The sequence below is a fragment of the Carassius gibelio genome, chromosome A22 (assembly GCF_023724105.1).
Source record: "Carassius gibelio isolate Cgi1373 ecotype wild population from Czech Republic chromosome A22, carGib1.2-hapl.c, whole genome shotgun sequence".
NCBI lineage: Eukaryota > Metazoa > Chordata > Actinopteri > Cypriniformes > Cyprinidae > Carassius > Carassius gibelio.
Window position 1 is genome coordinate 22,744,807 of NC_068392.1, and position 25,275 is coordinate 22,770,081.

At 40.8% G+C, this 25,275-nt stretch overlaps 1 protein-coding gene across 1 annotated transcript in view; it reads left to right on the forward strand.

Moving 5' to 3' along the window:
* The first annotated feature begins 226 nt into the window (after window positions 1-226).
* Window positions 227-25,275, forward strand: part of LOC127943010 (NLR family CARD domain-containing protein 3-like) — a 29,294-nt gene continuing 4,245 nt past the window's right edge. The window contains exons 1-2 of the mRNA XM_052539097.1: window positions 227-280; window positions 23,627-23,749. Coding sequence (XP_052395057.1) covers window positions 244-280; window positions 23,627-23,749 — 160 coding nt within the window. The 5' untranslated portion in view covers window positions 227-243. The remainder of the gene's footprint in view (window positions 281-23,626; window positions 23,750-25,275) is intronic.

Sequence of the window (25,275 nt, forward strand, 5' to 3'; positions counted from 1 at the left end):
GCAAGGACCTTTAAAGTTAATGAGATGATCAAGCATTAGTGATGAACTCCCGTTAATAATTAATTAAATTACAAATTGGTAATACAAAAAACCCAATATTACTTGTTTCTTTAAATATAGTGAATAAGACCTCCACAGAGAGCTGTTTAATAACTATTAATATTTTATAATTGGTGCTATATTTTATTTACTTGTTTTTTTTTTCAAATTGTTCATTATCTATTTTTGTGTCTGTGAAGGACGATGGCATCTGGTGAGGAACAGCTGAAACACAACCAAGGTAATGAAGAACAGACCACCAGTAATGTTAAAATTCACAGGTGAAAAATACTTTAAGTATACTTACATTATGGAAGTGTACTATTTTCAACACTAATTTTGAACTTCATATACTTAAAATAATTTTTTAGTACTTCTTAAGATAATCTTGAAAACATCTAAGTGTACTCAACTGTGTTATTTTGGGACACCATGAATATAAACTTTTGACCACTGAATATGTGCTTTAAACATATTTCCTCTGTTAAAAGACAAACAAACAAACAAAACCCCCAATGATCTGACAACACAGAGTAAGAAACCACGCCCATCCCCAACACAACCCCGCCCACATCCGAATGTGACGTCAGAAGCCAAACTGTAATTTATTTCTGTGATGTTCCGCTGTATTTTCATACATCATTCCTCCAGTCTTCAGTGTCACATGATCTTCAGAAATCAGAATAATATGATGATTTACTGCTGATTATTATCAATGCTAAACACAGTTGAATTTATTATTCTTTGATGAATATAAAGAGCCAAAGATCGGCATTTATCTGAAATAAAATGTTTTTGTAACATTATACACAATACCATTCAAAAGCTTGGAAAACAGTTATTTTAAATGGTAGAAATATTTCAGAATTTGACTGTTTTTGCTGTACTTTGGAACAAATAAATGCAGGCTTGGTGAGCAGAAGAGATTTCTTTAAAAAGCATTTTGACTGGTAGTGTTTAACAAAAGAACTGTTCCAAATATGATTAATTTGTGCGCAGCTAAATGATCAGATAAACAGTTCTTGATATGCAGTACCTGTGACGGTGGATTAAGGAAAGTCTGGAAGCAGATGCGAGTTAACAATTTTAATGTGATGAGATGACTACAAATACACAAACAAACAAAGATGCTGAGCAGACGACACTCCGTGGTGGTGGTGAGGAGGTGAGGAATCCTGATAATGGCGGAGAGAAGGTGAGTAATCCGGATGATGACGGCGTGTAGGCAGCAGGAGAGGATGGCACAGGAACTGCGGGGAATAGAGCCAATGGTAAGCGTCCGTTGCTGAGTGAACGTGCAGAGAGTGGATGAGGTTTAAGGGAAAACACAGACATCCAAACGCGTACAACACTAAAGCCAGACGAACAGGGTAACCACATCAAACAAGTAACAACGATCTCACAAACACAAGACGTGAGACAAGCCAATATATAGTGGATGAGTATTGAGTGGCAGCTCTTGCTGATGACAATTAACGGAGACGCCCACAAGCTAATCGGTGCAGACGCGAAACACACAGATTTCAAAACAATGTGCAAACACCCCGAGATCACGGTTTACCAACAGTGACAGTACCCCCCCCCCCCCCCTCTAAGAACTCCTCCTGGAGTTCCCAGAAGGGCCTACCTGCTGATTGTAGTCATCAATAAGGGAGTGATCCAATATGTCCCTAGCAGGTACCCAACTCCTCTCCTCCGAACCATAACCTTACCAGTCCACCAGATACTGGAATCCTCGTCCCCTCCGTCTCGAGTCCAGAATACGATTAATCGAATATGTCGGTTCCCCATCTACAAGACGCGGCGGCGGGGGAACCGGAGTAGGCAGATTAATACGTGCATAAAACACGGGTTTAATTTTGGACACATGAAAGGCGGGGTGTATCCTCTTGTACGCGGGAGGTAGTTTGAGGCGGACTGTCACCGGACTAATGATTTTGGTGATAGTGAACGGGCCCATAAATTTGGGAGCTATCTTATTAGATACGGATCGCAGAGGAATGTTACTGGTAGAAAGCCACACTTTTTGACCCACGACGTAGACGGCAGGCTTTGACCCCTTCTAAGGCCGTCTTGACCTTTGACTCGACCTCCCATACGAGTGCTGAGACCACTAATTTCTCAGGCAAAATACACTCGGGAGTCACCGGACGGGCGTAGGGATCAAAAAGACGTGATAAAGATTCGGGTTTGACATTTTTGGAACCCGGGCGGTACGATAGGGTAAATTCAAAATGGCCCACCGAGCCTGCCTGGAATTGAGTCTTTTGGCAGTTCTAATGTATTCTAAGTTCTTATGATCGGACCGAGCAATAGAGGGAACCCCTGAACCCACCAACCAGTGACGCCATTCCTCTAATGCTAATTTGACTGCCAACAACTCTCTATTGCCAATGTCATAATTATGTTTGGCAGGAGATAGTCGATGTGAGAAAAACGCTCAAGGATGTACCTTATCGTCCGAAGCAGCACGTTGGGACAACACTGCTCCTGCCCCCACCTCTGATGCATCGACCTCCACCACGAACTGCTGTGTGGGATCAGGGGCCACAAGGATGGGAGCCGAAAAGAAGTGGTTCTTGATGTTAGTGAACGCAGCCTCAGCTGCGTCCGACCACCTGAACGGAGTACTGGGAGAGGTCAAGGCTGTCAGAGGTGAGGCTAGTTGGCTGAAATTACGTATGAAACGTCGATAGAAATTGGCGAACCCCAGAAACCACTGTAAAGCTTTACGGGAATCTGGAGATGGCCAATCTATCACAGCCTTAACCTTGTCAGGGTCCATACATATTCCCTCGGACGAGACGATATACCCTAGGAAGGGAACAGACTGTTCATGGAATACGCATTTCTCCGCCTTGACAAAAAGCCCATTCTCCAGTAACCTCTGGAGCACTCGTCTGACATGTTGAACGTGTTCCTGGAGAGATGAAGAAAAAATCAGTATGTCATTCAGGTAAACATATATAAACTGATCTACAATATCTCTCAACACGTCATTCACGAGTGCTTGGCTTGGAAAACCCCGGGCGAGTTGGAGAGCCCGAACGGCATCACCAAGTGCTCAAAGTGCCCTCTAGGGGTATTAAAGGCGGTTTTCCATTCACCCCCCTTCCTGATGCGGACCAAATGATAAGCATTGCGTAAATCCAATTTTGTGAATATGGATGCTCCCTGCAACCTCTCGAAAGCTGAAGACATGAGTGATAAAGGATAGGTATTCTTAATAGTCATGTTGTTCAGCTCTCGGTAATCAATTTTGTAAGGGTTGTGATATTAACGTCTTTTGTTGAAGAAATTATAGAGGCTGTGTCATCTATAGCAACAAGGTGGCCAAAAAATGAAAGAAGTGAATATTTGAAATAAATGTTTGGTCTGTAACCTAAACAAGGATTTGATCATCCTGTAAGAGTAACAGCAACAATTACATGCCATTTGGCTCCCTTTGCAGGCATTTGTAATAATGTACATAAATTGTTTATTTTGTATTTGCCTAAATTATGTATTTTAACGATGCTATTATTAACCAATCTTTATTGCCTCATTGTTTTTTTATAATGCAAGTCATTTTAAAGGCTATTGATGGCTTAGGTCTGTTTTTATAGCAACAACAACAACAAAATATTACAGTATATTAATACTTTGTAAATTATTATTTGAAGTAACAAAACCATGGTTAATTTGCAGTTACCATGGCTACAAGAACAATGATTTGTGGTGTTATTGATATTTAAAACTAGGGCTGTCACGATATTCGATTTTTCATATCACGGTTATTGTGGCCATAAGAATTCACGATGTTGATATATTGTGATATCTATAGAAACCTTGGGGTGGAGAAGATATCAGTCAAATTATTTTTTACTTTGTTTATTGAGTTTTTCTTTTTCACCCAACAAGCATAATATTGATACTGATAAACGCAGGGCACAAGACTCTTGCTTTCTCCGTCTTCTTTGAAGCTCTTATGAAATAACAAGAGAGAAAATACTGTCAAGTTCAACAGTATGATGAATAAATATTAATGGTAACACTTTACAAATAAGATGCCATTTGTTAACATTCATGTATTAACAAACATGAATGAACAATAAACAATACATTTATTACACAATGTATTAATCTTTGTTAATGTTAATAAAAATCTAGTTATTTAATGTTCATGTTCATAGTACATTAATGTTTTCAAACACAACTTGTGATTTCAACAATGCATTAGTAAATGCTGAAATTAACATGAACTAAAATTAATAAATGCTGTGGAAATATTGTTCATTATTATTTATGTTATATATGTTAACTAATGTAATTAACTAATGTTAACTAATTAACCTTATTGAAGAATGACCACAGATGAGGTATTTAGTGCATGGTACTGTGACCAACTTAACATTTTACAGAGTTTACAGATCCGTTTTAATCGTGTAACTGTTCATAGATTTGTACAAATAAAGAAATTAAGTGTTACTACGCACAGGCTGTATTGATTGCAAATACAAAAATAAGACGAGTAAAGAAAACGCGGTACTTATAAAAATAATCACCCTTTACTTAAGTATATGAACACAGAAAACCGCTGTTAATAGGTTATATAATATTTCCCAGTCTATGACTAGTAAAATAATAACAACTTACTCTGATGAACACAGCTCTCCTCAGAGTAGCTGCGAGTGCTGCATTGTCTTCTTGTGTGACAGGTGTCAGAGTTAAGGCACGATACTGCCACCTGGCCACTCAACCAGGTACTGTTACCAAGTATTTACATGTGGTGTCATCATAAGAGAACTGTTCATTTTAAATATTGCGGTTATCACTAATACCGGTATATCCTCATACACTAAATTAACACAATAACGATAATTGTGTATTTGAATATCAAGGTTATCATCAATACCGGTATATCGCGACAGCCCTAGTTAAAACCATGGGTAATTTTCCAAAGGGAACCTGAAAAAAAAAACGAATAGAAAAAGTGATACACGGGCCTCATTTTTACCTAAATGATTTATAATTTATTTTAATATATATTAAAAATGTATAAGGTGTGCATTGTAGCTGACACCTGAATGAACACATTACAATTGTTTTAAGACTGCAAGTCTTTCTCCTCAAATGCTATTGAGCTTCAAATTTGCCTTTGAGCCCATGTGGAAAAAGTAGCATAATTTACATAAGATTCAATTGTGCATTATAGCGGACACCTAGATGGACAATTACAGTTGTTTTTATGACTGTAAGTCATTCCCCTCAAATGCTACTGACGTTAGAAAAGTGTATACCAATATCGCATTTAACTTTAGAGACGGTCCCTAAATTTGAGACTCTCGAACGTCCAATGTCAAGCAAACTTTATGCCAGTGTGATACAGCACATATCAGAAGGTCTAGCCGAGGAGAGGCTTCTGTCAGCGGATACACAAGCACTGAGCTCCTGCTGATCGTGTGGAGCTGACAGTCTCTGAGATCAGAGAAACACATTTTTAAATAGGCTCTGTCTTTATAAACAAACCACAGATTTGAGTTTTAAACAACTACATTCTCGCCTGAAATACATTTAAAATTAAATTTCATGGCACAATAACAGTAATATTTTGAAAATGATCAGAGTAAATGGTAGTTGAAATAACAATGCTGCGTGAACTCAACCAATCAGGATATTTAGCGGCAAGACCCGCCCCGAAAGTTCCGAAACTTTGAAAAAGTACCACCTCGCCAGCAGGGACTTTCTGAGGGGCATTTTTTACCCTGAACTTTATTTAGTTGCTGGTTCCTGCGGTGGAAACACACCGAGCACCAGGCCAAAGTCCCTAGTTCCTAGGTAAATTTCCTGCGGTGGAAACGCAGCAATAGTGAATTGTAACAAGTAATTTGCATTACAGGGACCCCTTAACCTGAAAGAACTGCCCTTAGACTTTAGACTTAAACTTTATACTTTATTTGTCCCCATAGGCCAATTGATTTTGCAGCAAGATAAACACAGATCAGTCATAGATGCACAAATACAAGACAAAAACACATACGAAATACTTAATGTAACAGGCCCTTGTTAAAGTAAAATCTGACAATTTCAAAATCAATCAATCAATCACCTTTATTTATATAGTGCTTTAAACAAAATACATTGCGTCAAAGCACTGAACAACATTCATTTGGAAAACAGTGTCTCAATAATGCAAAATGATAGTTAAAGGCAGTTCAGACAGGAGCCACTTTGGCAAGTTTACTTGAGTTTATTGAACACAATTTATCTTTGGCGGTATGGTTCCTTACGGGGGTTCTTGCTCCCAGAATAATTGAACATACAAGAGCTTTTACATTAACCCCCCGGAACCATGAATTTAGAAATACATAATAATTAAGACTGAACTGACGCTGCGCTCTATTTCAGACAGGAACCACTTTGGCAAGTTTACTTGAGTTTATTGAACACAATTTATCTTTGGCGGTATGGTTCCTTATGGGGGTTCTTGCTCCCAGAATAATTGAACATACAAGAGCTTTAACATTAACCCCCAAAACATAATGAGAGTATTACTGCCTGAAGAAGAACCCCCAAAACCAACCTTGTTCCAGTCCTGCAAAGAGAAAGACAGTGTTATTGAGATATCCTTAATGTAATCTACTGGCTAGCGAAGGGGTATCTCCCTTCTGATGAGGCAGAAAATAGCGGGCCTCTCTATAATTAAGGTAGCTGGTAATAGCAGCGAGGGTATTTTCTCCAGCGGGAGAACCGTAAACGAGCAGCATGTCCCTGAGCTTGGTATGAGTGGTAGGAGAGTAGCGTTTCCTTGTTTCCTTCCTGCAAAAGAGAAAGATAATGTTATAGAGATGTCCTTAAGCAGCCTATGGTAGGAGAGGTGTGTTCTCATGTCTAAAGCGAGGGAGAGAATAGCAAGTCCCCTCTTATTTCAAGTAGCAGGGGTGTTCATTCTCTGCTGTAGGATGAACAGCAGTCCCCTGCAGCCATAGCAGTAAAGGGTGTTCTCTCCAGCTGGAGAGAACAGCAGGTCCCTTTCTTCTGAGGGGGAGTTCGTCCCTCGCTTGAGGGATAACAGCGGCCCCCTCAGGTATCGCGGCAAGGGGTAATCTCCCGGGAGAGAAAACAGCAGCCCCTTTGAATTTATAAGAATTATTATTATTTTTTTAATTTTTTTTCTCCTCCACATTCAACTTCTCCATCTCCATTTAAGTAGCAGGGGTGTTCATTCTCTGCTGTAGGATGAACAGCAGTCCCCTGCAGCCATAGCAGCAAAGGGTGTTCTCTCCAGCTGAAGAGAACAGCAGGTCCCTTTCTTCTGAGGGGGAGTTCGTCCCTCGCTTGAGGGATAACAGCGGCCCCCTCAGGTATCGCGGCAAGGGGTAATCTCCCAGCAGGAGAAAACAGCAGCCCCTTTTCCTTTATAATTTATATATTTTATAATCTCCTTCTCATTCAACTTTGCCTTCTCCATCTCCATTAACAACACAGCAGCCCCCTTTTTTTTTTTATATAGCAGTGATGGTTTTCTCTAAGCAGCAGTTCCTTCCTCGTTCTTCTCATTCTCCATTCCTTCTAATTCGCCTCCTCATTCTTTTCATCCTCCATCTCCTTCTTCTCCTCATTCTTCTGCTTCCCCATTTCCTTCTTCTTGTCCTCCTCCTCATCCTTATTATCCTCCTCATTTTCCATCTCCTCATCCTCTTACTTATCCTTATTATCCTCCTCATTCTTCATTTTCTCCTCCTCATCCCCCTCTTCATTCTTCATCTCCTTCTCATCCTCCTCCTCATTCTTCTCATCCTCCTCCTCATTCTTCTCATCCTCCTCCTCCTCCTCATTCTCCTCATTCTCCTTTTTCCCTTGCGGTCAGTGTCGTATTTTATTATTAGTAAATGTACGTAGTACAAAATATCCACTGGTTATAACCAACGCTCTTATATTTATCTGTAGATCAGCTAAAAACATAACTCTGCTTCAGAAGCCTGTCCAAAAATGGTTCATAAGGAGAAACAGACATGTCTATAATCACATACTTATCACTATGAATTATAAAATGCAGATTGTCAGAATATTTTGTGAGCACAAATACTCAACACTACTTAATACGGTGCCATATATCATATATTCCAAGAATAAGGTCACTTGATATTATTTTTTTTATTTTTATTTTATTATTTTTTTATTTTTTTGGGGGGGATGACGTGACTCAATACAACAGCTGACTACATGAACGCTCTTACCTTCAAATCGCAGAATTGTGGCCATTTTTTTTGGACTGAAATGTTGAGTAACCCCGAAACATACGTGAACGTAGTCATGTGGGGAGTCTGGCCAATCGTGAACAGCTGTATTGTCATCGGCGCTCCAGCTGTCACTCTGGAGAAGTGCAGGCTGAATCAGCCGGCTGCTCTCGAACACTCTCGTGATACTTGATGGCACAGGTCATGTGCTTCGGCGCAGTCTTAGTCGGACAATTCAACCGGTATGCACTGCTTCGTCAGATTTGCGATTGGTTTGCATGGTGCTAGTGAGTCGAACACACCTGATGCTCATCGAGTCAGCTGCTCAAGATCGGATGCAGCCAGTAATTCTCCCTAATGATTCCCGATGGTTTCTGTAACGGTGAATGACTCGACTTGGGATCCATTTGCAAGCTTTTATTAGAACACTCGTAGTAGTACAGGCGAAGGGTCAGGATCAGCAAACACAGTGTAACAGGAATATCAGAATCGTAGTCAATACCAAGCAGTAGGTCGGGGTAACAAGCAAGTATCACAGTCCGTATAACAATCAGGGTTCAAAGGTAGGCAGCAAAGGTTCATAGATCGATAAACAACAAAGGTTGGCAACTGGGAAAACAAGACAGGGTAAAACGCTCAGAAAAGTTAGCCGTGGCAGTAACAAGACCTCGCAATGAGGTAATGCAAAGGTCTGGCTTATATGGCAGTCTCTGATAGGGAACACCTGGCCGGTGATCAGTCCAAGGTACGGGGCTATTGGGTAATGTAGTCAGTATCAGTGTACGTGAGTGTTTGGATGCCTGTAAGTGTCAGTATTTGGGTGATGGTGCCCTCTGCTGGCCACTGGAGGGACTCACGGGGTTCGTATCCGTGACAGAGCCCCCTCCCTGCGAACGCCTCCTGGCGTGAGGTGGAGGACGACGTCGGGGTCTACCTCGAGGTCGAGGGGCCGTTTTCTCTGGATGTTCTCTATGAAAATCTGTGGTTAAGTTGGGGTCAAGAATGTCCTCGGCATTGACCCAGGAACGTTCCTCTGGACCGTACCCCTCCCAGTCAACCAAGTATTGGAGGACTCGTCCCCGACGTCTCGAATCAAGCAGCTCTCGCACCTGATAGGTCTCCTCGCTCTCCACCTGAACCGGTTGGGGAGTCTGCTCACGGGACCTCCCCTCGCCCTCCTCCTCAGGGGCAGCAGCGGGCTTGAGCAATGACATGTGGAAAGTGGGAGAAATACGATATGTGTTAGGCAAAGCAAGGCGGAATGAAACAGGTGTGATTTGTTGTGTGATTTTGAATGGACCCACGTACCTTGGACTTAACTTTCGGCATGGCAATTTCATCCGAAGGTCTCTGGTGGACAGCCAGACCCATTGACCAGGTTGGAAAGTGTGTCCAGGGCGTCGACGACGGTCGGCCTGTTCCTTCAGGCGCCGTACAGCTTGTTGTAGGTGTACGTGGGCTTGATTCCATGTGTCCTCGCTTCGTTGAAGCCAATCAGTTACAGCGGGAACATTGGTGGGTTCACCTGACCAGGGAAACATGGGTGGTTGCTACCCTAGAATGCATTTGAAGGGGGTGATCCCAGTGGAAGGCTTGATCAGGGAGTTCTGTGCATATTCGGCCCATAGGAGAAAACGAGACCAGTCCTCTTGATGGGAGCTGCAGTAGGAGCGGAGGAACCGAGTGAGCTCCTGGTTGAGGCGTTCCACTTGACCGTTGGCCTAGGGGTGATAACCAGACTTGAGACTTACGTTGACCCCTAGAGCTTGAAAGAAATCCTTCCATAAACGAGAGGTGAATTGAGGGCCTCTATCCGAAACGATGTCGTCAGGTATGCCGTAAAACCTAAACACCCAATTACACAGGAGTTCGGCGGTCTGAAGAGCAGTGGGGAGTTTGGGTAGAGGAATGAGGCGACATGCTTTGGAGAATCGATCGATGATTGTGAGTATGACCGTGTTACCCTGGGATAGGGGTAAGTCTGTGATGAAGTCTATGGCAAGGTGTGACCAGGGTCGTTGAGGGATAGGAAGAGGTTGAAGGAGTCCAGCTGGTAGTTGACGAGGGGTTTTGTGCATGTTACACGTCTGACAGTTCTGAATGAATTTAATAGTGTCGGGGTTGATTGTTTCCCACCAGAAGCGGTTCTTGAGGAGATGGAGTGTGGCTGTGATGCCGGGGTGACCAGAGGCAGGAAGACAGTGGATATGATCCAGGACTTGATCACGGTAGGGGGCAGGTAAGTAGGTTTTATCCGGTGGACAGGCGGCTGGTGGTGCTTCTTGTGAATTGTGTTGTTCTATTAGAGTCATTATATCCCACTGGATGGGAGCAACCACCACATGGAAGGGCAAGATGCGTTCGGGGGTTGAGATGGAGGGGTCATCATCATGGATACGTGACAAAGCATCAGCTTTAGTATTCTTGGAACCTGGGCGATATGTGACATTGAACTGAAACCGGGAGAAGAACAAGGACCATCTGGCTTGGCGTGGGTTGAGTCTTTTGGCAGAGCGTAGGTATTCCAGATTTTTATGATCCGTAAAGACGGTGAAAGGATGAATAGCCCCTTCGAGCCAATGTCTCCACTCTTCAAACGCTGCTTTCATGGCTAACAGTTCTCTGTCTCACACATCATAATTCCTCTCCGCCGGGTTGAGCTTGCGGGAGTAGAAAGCACAGGGATGAAGTTTCTCCTGAGGGCCTGGGCGCTGTGAGAGAACGGCCCCAATGCCAGTATTGGATGCGTCAACTTCGACTAAGAAGGGGAGAGAAGGGTCAGGGTGATGCAGGATAGGAGCGGTGACAAAGCGTTCCTTTAATTCCTTAAAGGCTTGACGGGGGGCCTCGGACCAGGTGAGACGATGTGTACCTTTTTTGATCATAGAAGTGAGAGGACTGACGACTGTACTGAAATTTCTGATGAAGCGTCTGTAGAAATTGGCAAACCCCAGGAACCGTTGTAGCTCCTTGAGAGTCTGAGGCTCTGGCCACTTGAGTACAGCAGAGACCTTACTGTCATCCATGGCAACTCCCCCCGGACTGATGACATAACCCAGGAAGGTAGTGGATGTAGTGTGAAACTCACACTTCTCGGCTTTGGCGTACAGTTGATGTTCGATGAGGCGCTGTAGCACAGTTCTGACGTGTTGAATATGATCCTGTAGGGTATTGGAGTAGATAAGGATATCGTCAATGTAGACCACAACAAACTTGTTCAGCATGTCCCTGAAGACATCATTAATGAAAGCCTGGAAGATGGACGGACTATTGACCAGTCCAAACGGCATAACCCAGTATTCATAGTGCCCGTTGGTTGTAGAAAAGGCCATCTTCCATTCGTCACCCTCTCTGATGCGAATCAGGTTGTAAGCACAGCGTAAGTCAAGTTTGGTGTAGTATTGGGCAGTGCAAAGTTGTTCTAATGCAGCTGGAACCAGGGGAAGGGGATAACGGTACTTCACCGTGATCTCGTTGAGACCACGGTAATCAATGCAGGTTCTCAGACTGCCATCTTTCTTCTTGACGAAGAAGAAACCAGCGGATGCAGGGGAAGTGGAAGGATGTATGAAGCCTTTTTCCAACTCTTTCTTGATGTATTTAGTCATGGCTTCGGATTCTGGGAGTGACAGTGGAAACACACGACCTTTGGGTGGATTGTGACCTGGTAGGAGATCAACAGCACAGTCATGGGGTCGATGAGGTGGTAATGTGTTTGCTTGGGTTTTGCTGAATGCTGCCTTGAGATCGTGATATTCCGCTGGTAGATTGGGAACCTCGGATGACTCCTCATTAATCACCAACGAGTGCACTGGGAGAGGAGAAATGGTAGATAGACATTTTGTTTGGCTGATACTAGTGGATCGTGCAGTCGTGCAGTCTCAGCCATGGTAGTCCCAGAATTATGGGTGTATTAGACGTGGGCAGAACGTAGAACTGAATGACCTCCTGTTGCAGTAAACCGGTTGTCATGGATAGACTTTGAGTAAGATGAGTGATGATACCAGTTCCCAGGGGACGACCATCTATGGTAGCTACAGACAGAGAGTTAGCACAGGGTATTAATGATACTTTGTTTGTTCTTGCAAACTCAGCTGACATGAAGTTCCCAGCCGCTCCAGAATCCAGTAAAGCAAATGTGGTCACTTGAACATTGTTAATGGTTAGTTTCAGGGGTACAATCACACAGTTTACAGGATGGAGAGAGTGTAAGGATTCACTCACCAATTTGGACGAGACAGATGAGGGACGTGAAGGACAGCTGGCTCGTTGATGACCTGGGGATCCACAATACAGACATAGACGATTTGCCAAGCGACGATTCTTTTCTTCAGATGAGAGATGATAGGAATTAACTTGCATAGGTTCAGGGTCTTCAACAGACTGAGCTGCTTTAATGGCAGTGCTGACACGAGAACGGGGATTACGTGAACGTTGCAGATTGTCAATTGCTATTGTCAGTTCGATGAAATCGTTCAAACTTTTCCCTTCAACTCGACATGCCAGTTCAGCTTGTAATTCATGACTTAAACCTTTCCGAAACAGAACTTTTAAGGTGTCACTCACCCAGGTCGTTTGTGCTGCCAGTGTGCAGAAGTTCATAGCATATTCAGCAGCTGAAGATTTCCCTTGAGAGAGCTCTAGCAAGCGTTCACCAGCGCTCTTTCCCTCCTTGGGATGATCGAAAACCTCACGGAAGCGTGTGAGGAAATCGTTGAAGGAGGAGAAAGATGACCCATCCGTGCGCCATACAGCGGTAATCCAGTCAAGAGCCCTTCCGGTTAACAAAGAGCAAGCAAAGGCAATCTTACCGTTGTCAGTGGAATAGAGCATGGGTTGTTGTTCCACAAACAGCGAACATTGAAGTAAGAAGCCTTTACATTTATTAGGGTCACCGTCGAATTTCTCAGGAAACGCCAGTCGTGGGTTAATCTGAGAGGGCGTGGGAACCGCATGTGTAATGGCGGCCGCTGGTGGCGCGGGTGTTGTGACAACAGGACTTTGGAGATTCTAAATAGCTTTCACCAATTCCTCCGTGACGGCGGTAAGACGATTTAACTGTTGCTGATTAGCAGCGATCTGACTTGCCTGAGCTGCCAGGTTGGTGCAGAGATGTTCATATGCTGCTGGATCTTGTCCTGGCGAGGTCTTCTGTAACGGTGAATGACTCGACTTGGGATCCATTTGCAAGCTTTTATTAGAATACTCGTAGTAGTACAGGCGAAGGGTCAGGATCAGCAAACACAGTGTAACAGGAATATCAGAATCGTAGTCAATACCAAGCAGTGGGTCAGGGTAACAAGCAAGTATCACAGTCCGTATAACAATCAGGGTTCAAAGGTAGGCAGCAAAGGTTCATAGATCGATAAACAACAAAGGTTGGCAACTGGGAAAACAAGACAGGGTAAAACGATCAGAAAAGTTAGCCGTGGCAGTAACAAGACCTCGCAATGAGGTGATGCAAAGGTCTGGCTTATATGGCAGTCTCTGATAGGAACACCTGGCCGGTGATCAGTCCAAGGTACTGGGCTATTGGGTAATGTAGTCAGTATCAGTGTACGTGAGTGTTTGGATGCCTGTAAGTGTCAGTATTCGGGTGATGGTGCCCTCTGCTGGCCACTGGAGGGACTCACGGGGTTCGTATCCGTGACAGTTTCGGAGGATGGTCATTGTCGCGGTTTGTATAGATGTCCTTCCAATAATGATGCCCTTAGATCTTGTCCCAATAACGATTAATGTTTGTGGGAGAATGACACATCATGTTCATACGTCCTTCGATATGTGATTTGTAGCATGACAGATGGTTAATCCATTCGGGATTTAATTTACAGACTTGCACATTTCCCTAATTGATGACTGACGATTCCACTGCATTTCGCGGACTAGCCACAAATTAATTCTTGTTTACATTATTCCGCTGTTGTGATGACGATGTTCGAGAGAGTCCAGTCCAGTGACATGATCTGACACGACTGTAGCATTCAACACCGTGTGTGATTATTAAATGGCAATAATACCTCCCTGATGCTGGGGAACCCTGCATATGATTGTATGCATTGCAGTCTTAGGCCGGGTTCACACCGCAAGCTGCAGCAGAGCAGAAGCAGCGCGTATTTTTTTCGGTGCCTATGTTAACAGATGAGAGCGTTCACACCGCACGCAGAAGCTGCGCGGCAGAGCGTTGCAGAAGCAGAGCAGAAGCAGCAGTGCCGCGATCGTTTCGGCGCTGGGTCTATTTTTGCAGCGCTGCTGACGCTCAGTTAAAGTGAAAGTACACATTTGATGGACAAAATAAATATGATTTCACACAAAAAGTGCTCTAACTGCACACAAAAGCACATCTAGGGTGTTTTAACAAGAACTAGAGTATGTTACGAAAAGGAAATTAATATAAAAAAATATGTATAGAAGATAAAGTGACCATGGCCAAAATGATCATGATCATGGCCAAAATACACATGTACTTAAACGAAAATTTGCCCAAAATTTGCATTAATGATATCTACTGTGTTCTTAGCAAATTACATAAAAAATGTATGATATTTAAAACCACCTATTTTTCTATTTTATATTATAATTTTATTTTTTATATATATATATATATATATATATATTTTTACAAAATCTGTTAAAGTACTTACAGTTCTATCCAAAAATAGACTTTTTTGCCGAAATACAAAAACAACTTTAAATAATTTATATTGCTAGCTTAGCCTTGGAGATTTATTTATTATTAGTAGTTGTCCTATTCTTTCGTGCTGACAATCATAAACAACAGCACGTGGTGTCTCAGGCGGTGGTCTTCAGAGTGCACCTGGAAAGACAATAATGGACGACACTCGTCTCATTGTGGAAGTTGAGAAATATCAAGTTCTTTATGATCCACACAATGTACTTTATAAAGACTTGCAGGAGAAGGAAAAAGCATGGGATTATTGCATCTTATTGCAGATGGTAATTAATTTTATAGTGTTTTTGAAGCTTTCGCTGGCACACGAGCAAAAAACTCAATATTTGATTCAAAATTGATTCAATTGGAACCATTTATTTACAATTTCTAAATTACACATAAGCACACAAATAACAAAAGCAGGTGATACATGCATATATAATAAACAACTAAATTCTGATTTCAAGATGAGCAGGAAGTCAAGGCTGTGAACCATTTACAATACACATAATTTAAAACCGTTTATTAAATTGGTTTTCAGGGTGTTTTTTGGTAAATTTGATTGCAAACAAACCCAGTGACAAGATGGTAATATGCACCATGTTCTCTCCTACGTCGGTTAATGGGATGAACCCAAAGTCTGGGTCTTTTTAGTCTCCTTAATAACAAATATAGCGCGATGGCCTTTCTTCTTTCAACAACTACTGCACGGAAAACAAAGACAGCAAAACAAAGATCCAACAAAAGTAGGTAACAATTAAATTATTAATTAAAAAAGCTTCTTGCCTAGTCTTTTTATTTAAATGTATTTTAAATGGGAAATAAAGCAATGCGAACGTACCCATTATAGAGCACTCTGACCAAAATCTGCTGTTCAGTTGCGCGCTGCCTCCGCTGCCGGTGTGAAAGCAAAATAGGCGCGCGCTGCTTCTGCTCTGTCTACTTGCTGCTAACGCGCTGCTTCTGCTCTGCTGAAACTTGCGGTGTGAACCCGGCCTTAGAATGTAGTTTAACTGAGCAGGGAATATTTTTTTTTTTTTTTTGCGTAATAGAGCACTCCACAGCCACAGGTGCAGACTCGAGCGGAGCTGCTTATAAAATGAACCATGGTTACCCATAAGAGCAAATATTAACTAAAATATGCGCATTTCCAGGCAATTATTGAATCCAAGCGCTTATACAATTAACCCTGAAAACACTGCATTAATTTTCAGCATTTTCGAGGATTCGACACCCGTACTATGACCCTGTACGACGGCGAATGTGATGCGTATGAGCCAAAGAGTTAGCCAAGCGTTTGATCAGGTGCGCGCTCAGTCAGCGGAGGCTCGCAGTTGAGCCGGCAAAAGCATTAATCCCTCCGATGCACGGCGGGACTAGCACGTGATTTTGGACAATATAAAAACCTCACGAGCAAGCAGTCCCATATCTTGATAGCTTTAAACAAATATCTTCTTAGTGTGTGGAGTGGGGCGGGATCGCCCGCAGTCGGAAAATAGGACTAGTGAAGGGTGCTCTTTAAACAGCTGAAAATCAGCGTGCACCTGTAAAGCAGGAAGCCCTTTTTTTATTTTATTTTTTTTTATATCAGACTTTAATTTAGGCAACAGCATAAACCCTGTCGGATACGTTTTAGCATTTATATGAGCAGAATTACTATCTGTACATGTAGTATAGAGCACTTCGTTGTGTTGAGCAACAGCAAATCGCGGATTAAACCCAGTGTGTTGTAGTTGTCAGAGAAGTTTGATGAAGCATCCCTGAAGCAGCAGCCGTTAATATCGACAGCATTGACCACAGATTAACGAGGCTCGTGGGTATATTTAACTGTGTTACCGGTGTGGTGATAGCATGCCTCACAACGAAACTGAACAACAGCTTTTCAATAACCATGTCTGAAGCATGTTCGCCAAATAGCACTAGTTTGTAAATAAGAAAACTTTGCTTAGCTTCGTGAAGACGTCCAAAGATTAATTAAAGTTGAAATGGTCAGTTGTTCGTGGATGCTTTGGTTTGTTGAATATGCTTCTTCCAGCGAGGAGTAGATCTCGTGTAGGTTGTGATTCGGTCGTATTAGTACACACTGATGATGAATCGCGTGCGATAAGTCTATATCAAGCTTACTTGTATCAATTCAGTCTGTTGCTTGACAAACAACACGGCGAATTCGCTTAAGTTTGCGACTGAAATCTGGTGAGATACTCTGTGGGAATCCTGCCAAACCTGATTTGACGCTTCATGTGGAGATAGATTCGCCGTCTGATAGTTCCTGAGCGAGCAAAGGCTCTCGTGAGCAGTTTGAGCCTTGCGAGTTGTTGAGCAAACTTACCGAGCAGTAGTGGCACGTATATATATGTCCCGTGTCTAATAGGAGAGATGTGGTGATTGGAGCGATTTGACAGCTGACCGCATCAGCTGTTCACAGCCTTGCCTCCGTGGCCTGACTGAACTGACGCTGCGCTCGATTTCATCATTGAATTCAGCTATGTCATCTCTGTTCAGTTTAAATAGTGTCTGTGTATTTATTTGCAATCAAGTCAACGATATCGCTGTAGATGAAGTGACCCCAACTAAGCAAGCCAGAGGCGACAGCGGCAAGGAACCGAAACTCCATCGGTGACAGAATGGAGAAAAAAAACCTTGGGAGAAACCAGGCTCAGTTGGGGGTCAGTTCTCCTCTGACCAGACGAAACCAGTAGTTAAATTCCAGGCTGCAGCAAAGTCAGATTGTGCAGAAGAATCATCTGTTTCCTGTGGTCTTGTCCTGGTGGTCCTCTGAGACAAGGTCTTTACAGGGGATCTGTATCTGGGGCTCTAGTTGTCCTGGTCTCTGCTGTCTTTCAGGGCAGTAGAGGTCCTTTCTAGGTGCTGATCCACCATCTGGTCTGGATACGTACTGGATCCGGGTGACTGCAGTGACCCTCTGATCTGGATACAGACTGGATCTGGTGGCTACGGTGACCTCGGAATAAGACAGAAACAGACAAATATTAGCGTAGATGCCATTCTTCTTATGATGTAGAAAGTACGGTGTTATGTGAAGTGTTTCCGGTTCCAGTTTACCTAATTAATGCAGCCTAAAAATCCTTTAACGGATTTGGATATTAAAAGCATATTAGTATGTTATCTGTATGCCAGGTTAACCCCTTTATGTGCAAACATCGCCGACGGCCCCAGTTTATTATTGTTTCACTTTCACAGCACATTAAACATCACTGTCTTACTTCATCTGGACAAACTGTGCATCAATTGAAAGTTTAAAGACTCTAGCTTCGATATTTGACCAATATTTTGATAAAACATTTTTGCAGTGACAGATATTTAGTGATTTATGTCAGGAGTGCAAAATAATAAATCCGTATTATGCCACATTTTGAATAGAAATTCACCACTCACTCATATTCAGTCACGTCAGCAGCGGTTTATTTGTGTTCACATAGACTCACTGAACAGCGTCAATAAGGATTTATAGACAAAAGATGCATATCTGCGGAGATATATGGATATATTTACTGATGTTTACTTCTTATTTCTTCAGACAGAATCGTCATTTCTATTCATTTTCCACGGATTTCCGCGATCTGATGATAAACAGCCTCTCCCAGCGATCTGTGTATGTGTTTGCTATGTTGTCAGCTCGTGCTGTGTGTCACTCAGACTCTGATTGGGCCTTCCCAGTGTCAATCTTAGAGTGTCATATCTGGACACCGCCCCATCGTGTCACATGCTTCCTGCACACTTCCTGGTAGTTATCTGGCCAAAACAACACTGAAACACCTCTGTACACACAAAATATCCGAATAATAAACCCGCGATTACGATAGTAAAGCTTGGTATGAGAATTTCTTGAGATCTGGGGCGTTTTTATTAAAAAAATCGAAAATGTACATCAGAAATGCTAACTTGTGCAGCGATGAAAAAGGCTAGAAATTACATTTTTTTACAAGAGTAAACGACCAAATTCCACCCCTGATCGCTAACTAAAGCAAGTGGCTGCTCGTGCATGGTTTGGCAGGATGTGAGCAAAGAGTGCTACATTTATAATCTCTAGAAGACATCTCAGTCATAGGCGAAGCGTGTGTAAGGCTTAGCCTTCCCCTGATCACGTATGGGGACTTGGGCCAAAAATGCCTCTGCACAAACAAATATAATCTAATCTGTTGCTAACAAAATTAATGTGAATAGACTGTTGAATGCGGCATTAAATTAGGATCTGCTCATGTTGCGACAAATTTTATTTTAGGCGTTTTTACAGTTTTGCGCATTTTAATCAATCACACACAATTCTGTTGAGTTTAGGAATGCAATGGCAAAACAGAAGCATTCAGATGAGTCCTTGCTGAAACTCGTCAGTTTTGTTGAGCGTGTGCGTGTTCGCTGACTGAATTCCCTCATCATAAACAACAAAGAGCAGATGTATGTACAAAGTGATTGATTGTGAGATTGAAGTGAGATTGATTTCACAGTTTATACAGCTTTAGTAATTATAACAATAATTGTAATTTGTTTTTTGAGAAAATCAGCCGAAACAATAACTATAAGAATAACTTGAATCTTGAGAGTGCTTAAACTCACGATAGATCGATGTTATTGATAATGTCACTCTCTATATATAATTTATTAGCTGTTTGAATAATCATCGAAAGGAAACATTATATAATTATAAATTTCTGACCTTACTATTAAATTTTAATATCATTAAACATAAATTATGTCCCATTAAAAAAATACAAAAATAATTTACCCTACATGACACCCATGTCTGGTTCTTGCCTAAAAAGAGGTGTTTATGATGTTTAATACACAGTGGCGGAGCCATGATGTCCAGGGAGGGGCCAGCAACCAGTCTGGGGTGGTACAGAAATCTTCATTATTAATATATATCAAAAATGTCTAAGATTTTAATGTACTGGACTGTTTTAGTGTCTAAAACACAACTGAGTACAATTCATTTCTACTTAACTGTAATTAAGATATTTGTAAATTAGATCAAGTTATACTGGGTGAATATGACAATTTTTGTATTATTCCTCACCTCCAGGTATTTTAATAAAGGGGCGCACCATAGCTTTACTGTTTATTCAGCTTCTAGAAACTCCCAAATGCTTGCTCTCCAGCATTGCATACTCCTGGATGAGGCATGCATAGCAACGACAGACACAACGGGAAAAATCGGACAGCATACTATTAATAATAAAGGATAATGTGCATTGTAAATGTCAGTAATTTATATTTTTTGACTTTTATAAAAAGGATTTAGAGGCTGAAATATGTGAGTTTTATCTCTTTATAAAAAAAATATTTAATCTTTAAAATGTGGCCATCATTTTTAATGTTATTATTTTAATGTTTATGTAAACAAAAAGTAGATATTGTATTATTGCAGATCTCGATGCCTCCAATGAAATAAGTTGTTCGGGCACACTTTCTCTTTGTCGAGGTCTTCTTTGTGGATGTAACCATCTGCGAAGTTTGCACTGTGTGTATGTTTGCCTCTAAATGTTACAGATTTTCCCCATTTCTCTGTCTTTATCCCCATCAAATGTTGCTATCGATATAGCCTCTGATATCTTATGGTCCAACTCATCTGACGCCAGTCCAATACATTCTTCCTCGTCTTCATCTTCGCTCAGTTGTAGATTAGGGATATTATACAGTCTTATTATGCCGCTTTCAGTGAGCGCTTGTTCATAAGCATTCGGATTGTCGAAGAAGTACTTCAAAGCAATTTCGGTGTAATGGCCACGGTTCAGCTCGTCTGCGATCATCTTTGCACCGTCCATCTTCATTGAATTTTGATATCAGCTAGAGCCGGCCAGAGCACTGCATGCTAAGTAGCCACGCTTCCCTCGGAGGGCGGGGGCAATAACAAAAGAAACAAAAGCCGGCTTATCCAGTATGGAAATACACACAGACAATGACACACCCCTACTGCGTGCTAGAATCTCTGACAAACAACCTGATTTCAACCTCAAAATGTACACTTTAAAATATACCAATACTGCTATCTCAAACACGGAGAGGCATCTTTGTGATCTCAACTAACAGATTCTGCAAAAAAACGAAAGTCACCAATTTTGACAAAAAACACTTCTTTCTCATTTTGCTCGAAAGTTGTGCTGCCGACTTGTGTCACAGGTTTCCGTGACGGGTCACATATGGTAATCTCAAATTGCAGAATATATTTTACTACACGCATTAAAGTGAAGTGACATGTGGCCAAGTATGGTGACCCATACTCAGAATTCGTGCTCTGCATTTAACCCATCCAAAGTGTATGCACACACACACACACACACACACACACACCCACTCCCACACACACACCCACACAAACCCACAACCCCACAACCCTACAACCCTAGGATTAGGAGTCATACTCTCTAACCACTGGGCCACGTGGTTCATAACGACAGAACGAGGTATGTAGCCTATGCTCAAAGTTTCTTGTGCAGGTTATTTATGTTGAAGTGATACAGAGCGTGCACCACATCTGCGTACTGTTGAAGAGTGTGAGCACAGTAAAACGGCTGATGGGACAGGGAAGGGTGTTTTACTGACAAATAGTCTAACAACATCTCATCAGACCCGCAGTTCACAGTTGTTCTACTGAAGCTCATTTTGGCTGCTGTAGCTTTTCCGCGTTCGTCTGATTCGTGCCTGGCGCTGAGGTGAAGTTCAAGAGTGCGTCTGAAATTCTCCCGTTTGATGTGGTCATAGCCTAAAGAGATACGCCGCATCCACATCTAAATAAATGCATTTCTTGTCAAGAAGAAAATTGACAAAACTGCCGTTTTGAGTGGGGTGGCCAAAGGAGTGGCCACACATTTGTTAATGGTGACCACCCTGTTAATACATTTGGCTGCTTTTAGTCTTACCCTGAAGTCTTACACTCATCTCTCACACACTCTCTATCTCTCTCTCACACACAGACAAACACACACACACACACACACACACATACAGTCAACATTTGAAGTGGATCAAAACCATTCATCAAAGTTGTCCGCAAACCAAAACAATACCTGTTCTTGTCTTAGGACAAATTTGATCCACTTCAAATGCTGACTACTGTATCTCTGTTGCTAGCTGAGTAATAACATGTGAAGTTCTAAACACATATTAAGTGCACATACATGCACATAAACGACACACATATGTAGGGCCCTATGAAATCTGTTTTATTTTTTCCCAAATTCCATTTTTTCCATTTAAATTTTTCTGGATTCCATTTTTTTGTGTTTTAATCTCAACTTCTTTTTAATTGTTAAATTTAATTGTATTAATCAAAAAGCATGTCTAATTAATTAAAATCATAACACATACATTTTCACAACAATTTATTCCAAGTTTAACAAAAATTACATGTTTAGGGACCTATGAAATGTTTTATTTTTTCTTAGGAATTGTTACCTAATTCTGTGTTTTAGAATGTCTAATTATTTATTGCATAAAACAACTTAATTTATTAATTTTTTAATAAGCCTTATGAAATGTTTTTTTTTTCTCTCTCAGAAATTCTGTTGTGTATTTACATTTTTCTGGTTATCAAATGAAGGTATAAATTATTCATTTAATTTATCTTTTAATTATTAAAAAATTAAGCGAACTGTATTTTTTGATATACGGGATTTACTATAAAAAACAAAACATGACAGAAATGTTGTGTGATTATTCCTTAAAAAATTATGTTTGTTTCTTTTTAGCAGTAGTAGGGTATGTACATTCTGCTGAACAATAGTTATACATTTCTGGCAAATACTTGTCTTTAAATTAAATTAAACCGGACTTTTATTTTGACGAGTTGCTGTGGATACCTTCACAGTTCTGTGTATGTGATATGAGGCTAGTTTTACTCAAATCAAACAGTCAAATGCTCATGAAGTGACTCTCAGAGCAGTTCTGGAGATGTTATTCATATGTGCATTTACATCTGCAAGATGTCATTTTTATGCTGTTTGCTCATCTGCAATACGTCTATTGGACTTCTCCTTTTGGATGTCAAATAGATGTCTATTAGATGTCTTTAAGATGTTTATGATTTAGAATGTATATAAAACTGACATCTGAAAGACGTCTGTAGATAGCAGATGTTTGCGTGATAGCATCTGTTTGTAGATAGCAGATGCTTTCCAGATCAATAGATCTTTAACAGACATCTTGCAGACGTATGTGTGCTCTCTCTCTTAATGGCGAACAAGCATAAAATACGCATTTCTTTCGAATAGCGCTGCGTTCACTTCTTTCGACTTCACAATAGAATAATATGCTGGTTAACACTTTCCCACAAAATAAAGTAACGCATTTTCTGTTATCATGTCGACAACATCACCTACGCATAACTCGTCTCTCACCCCTTTGACTGACATCCTCACTGGCCAATCACAGTTGCCCTACTTGAAGTCACTTTTTCAACCAATAACAATAAATCAAAAACAAATTTTTGAAACAGACATGTCTAAACCGGTACATTTCACTTAAAATAAAATAAAATAAAATAAAACTTCTGTCACAAGAAAAAAAAGTAAATAAATAAATGAAAATTAATAATAAATTAATAATAAATTAACCCAGAGTTAACTACAAATGTACTTGCTGGTATTTAAGTTTTTTTTTTTTTGTGCATTCAAGTATACTTTTTTTTTTCACCTGGGACTTTTGATTTAGGAAATGTAATGAATCTCTGTTTGTATTCCAGTCCAGAAGAGCAGTGTTCACACTGGAGTCAGTGCTCAGACAGGAGGAACTGTAAATGCTCCTGTACTCACTGGAAACATCTTTACAGGCTCAGTGACCGTCATCGGCAGCACTGCAGGACACGGTACTGTCAATATATTTGTGCTCACTGATACACACTGCTTACTAGCAGAAAAGTAGGATCATACTTGGAATAACCCCGAACACTATTCCTATTAAAGATCCTTTTGTGAACACTATTCCTATTAAAGATCATAAATAATTAGATTTCTCTTACTTGTTATTGTCTTGAAACTAAAGACAACTCACAAAGATGAGGACAAATAGTCCTTCAATATAACTTTGGACAAAGAAAAATGATAACGCAGCAGGTAGTAAAAAAAGGACGAGAAACATGCGTCACTTGAAAAATAACTCCTTATAAAAATACACAGGAGGCTATGTGCAAATCTTTACACGCATTCTGTATGGTGACTGAACATAATGGAAGTGAATGGTGACTCATGATATACTCAGGAGAATAACAGAGCTGTGACCAGTGGTGCCCCCAGAACATTTAATTAGGGGTGGCCAGATGAGGCAACAGTAAATCTTGGGGTGGCACATAAAAATAAAGAATAATAAAATAAGGGTTTGCAATATTGTAAAAAAAAACTATATATATATATATATATATCTGTGATTTCTGGGATTTTATCGATAACAATATTTAGCCGAGCACAATTCAATGTGTTATTATGCTCATATCTTATTTCTAATTGTGCTGAGAGCTGACTTCTAATTTTTTTTTTTTGCTTTTTTTTACCTTTCGGCTATTTTTACTATTTTAAGTATGCACCATCTTTTAGGTCAAATACTTGCATTTGGGCTGTTACCAAGCAAATGCAATCAGTATCAACAAAATTGATGTTTGCAATGCAGAGAAAACAGAAGCTGCATCTGAAGAGCCATTTAGATGTTTTTACACACTGTTTAATTCAGCTCTGAGAGACATGGAGTACTTTAACCTGCAGTTACAAATTAATAAGTAATGTTTTGATATTTTAAAGATAAAACATTGAAAAGTGGTGTTTGAATTAATTAAAAAAATGAAAAGGTACCTAAAATGTGAAATTAAAACCATCAATAGGTGGCAGCGAGTCACTGTTAATAAGTGAGACATTGCAATTGAACCGAATCATTTAAACAGTTGATTAATTCAGGAACAAAACACCATCATGTTGCTCAGAGACACAAAAGAGTGCTTTGTTTGGAATGATTTTTGTTTTAGAAATGGACCAAAAACAGGGAATATGTTGTCTAAAACATAAGTCTCTTGATATTAACTTCTTGTTTATTGAACTGTTGTATAAAATCAATATCACATTTGTAATCATGCTGACTTTTGGAGAAAAACGTCATTTTTTATGATCGTAACTATATGATTTTCTGTCCCATATCTTGAAAAATGTGATAATTCTAAATGTGAAAGAACACACTATAAATGCGTATGCAAACCAGTCTAGAGCATCACGTGACGTATGCCTGTTTTGTTTGGACGGGCGAGGGGAACTGTAGCTTTTCTGGTGGTGCCAATCTGCAATCCTTTTTTTTTTTTTTACTTCTTAAACTATTGTGAATTTACATTCTGCATTTAAATTACTAGTACCC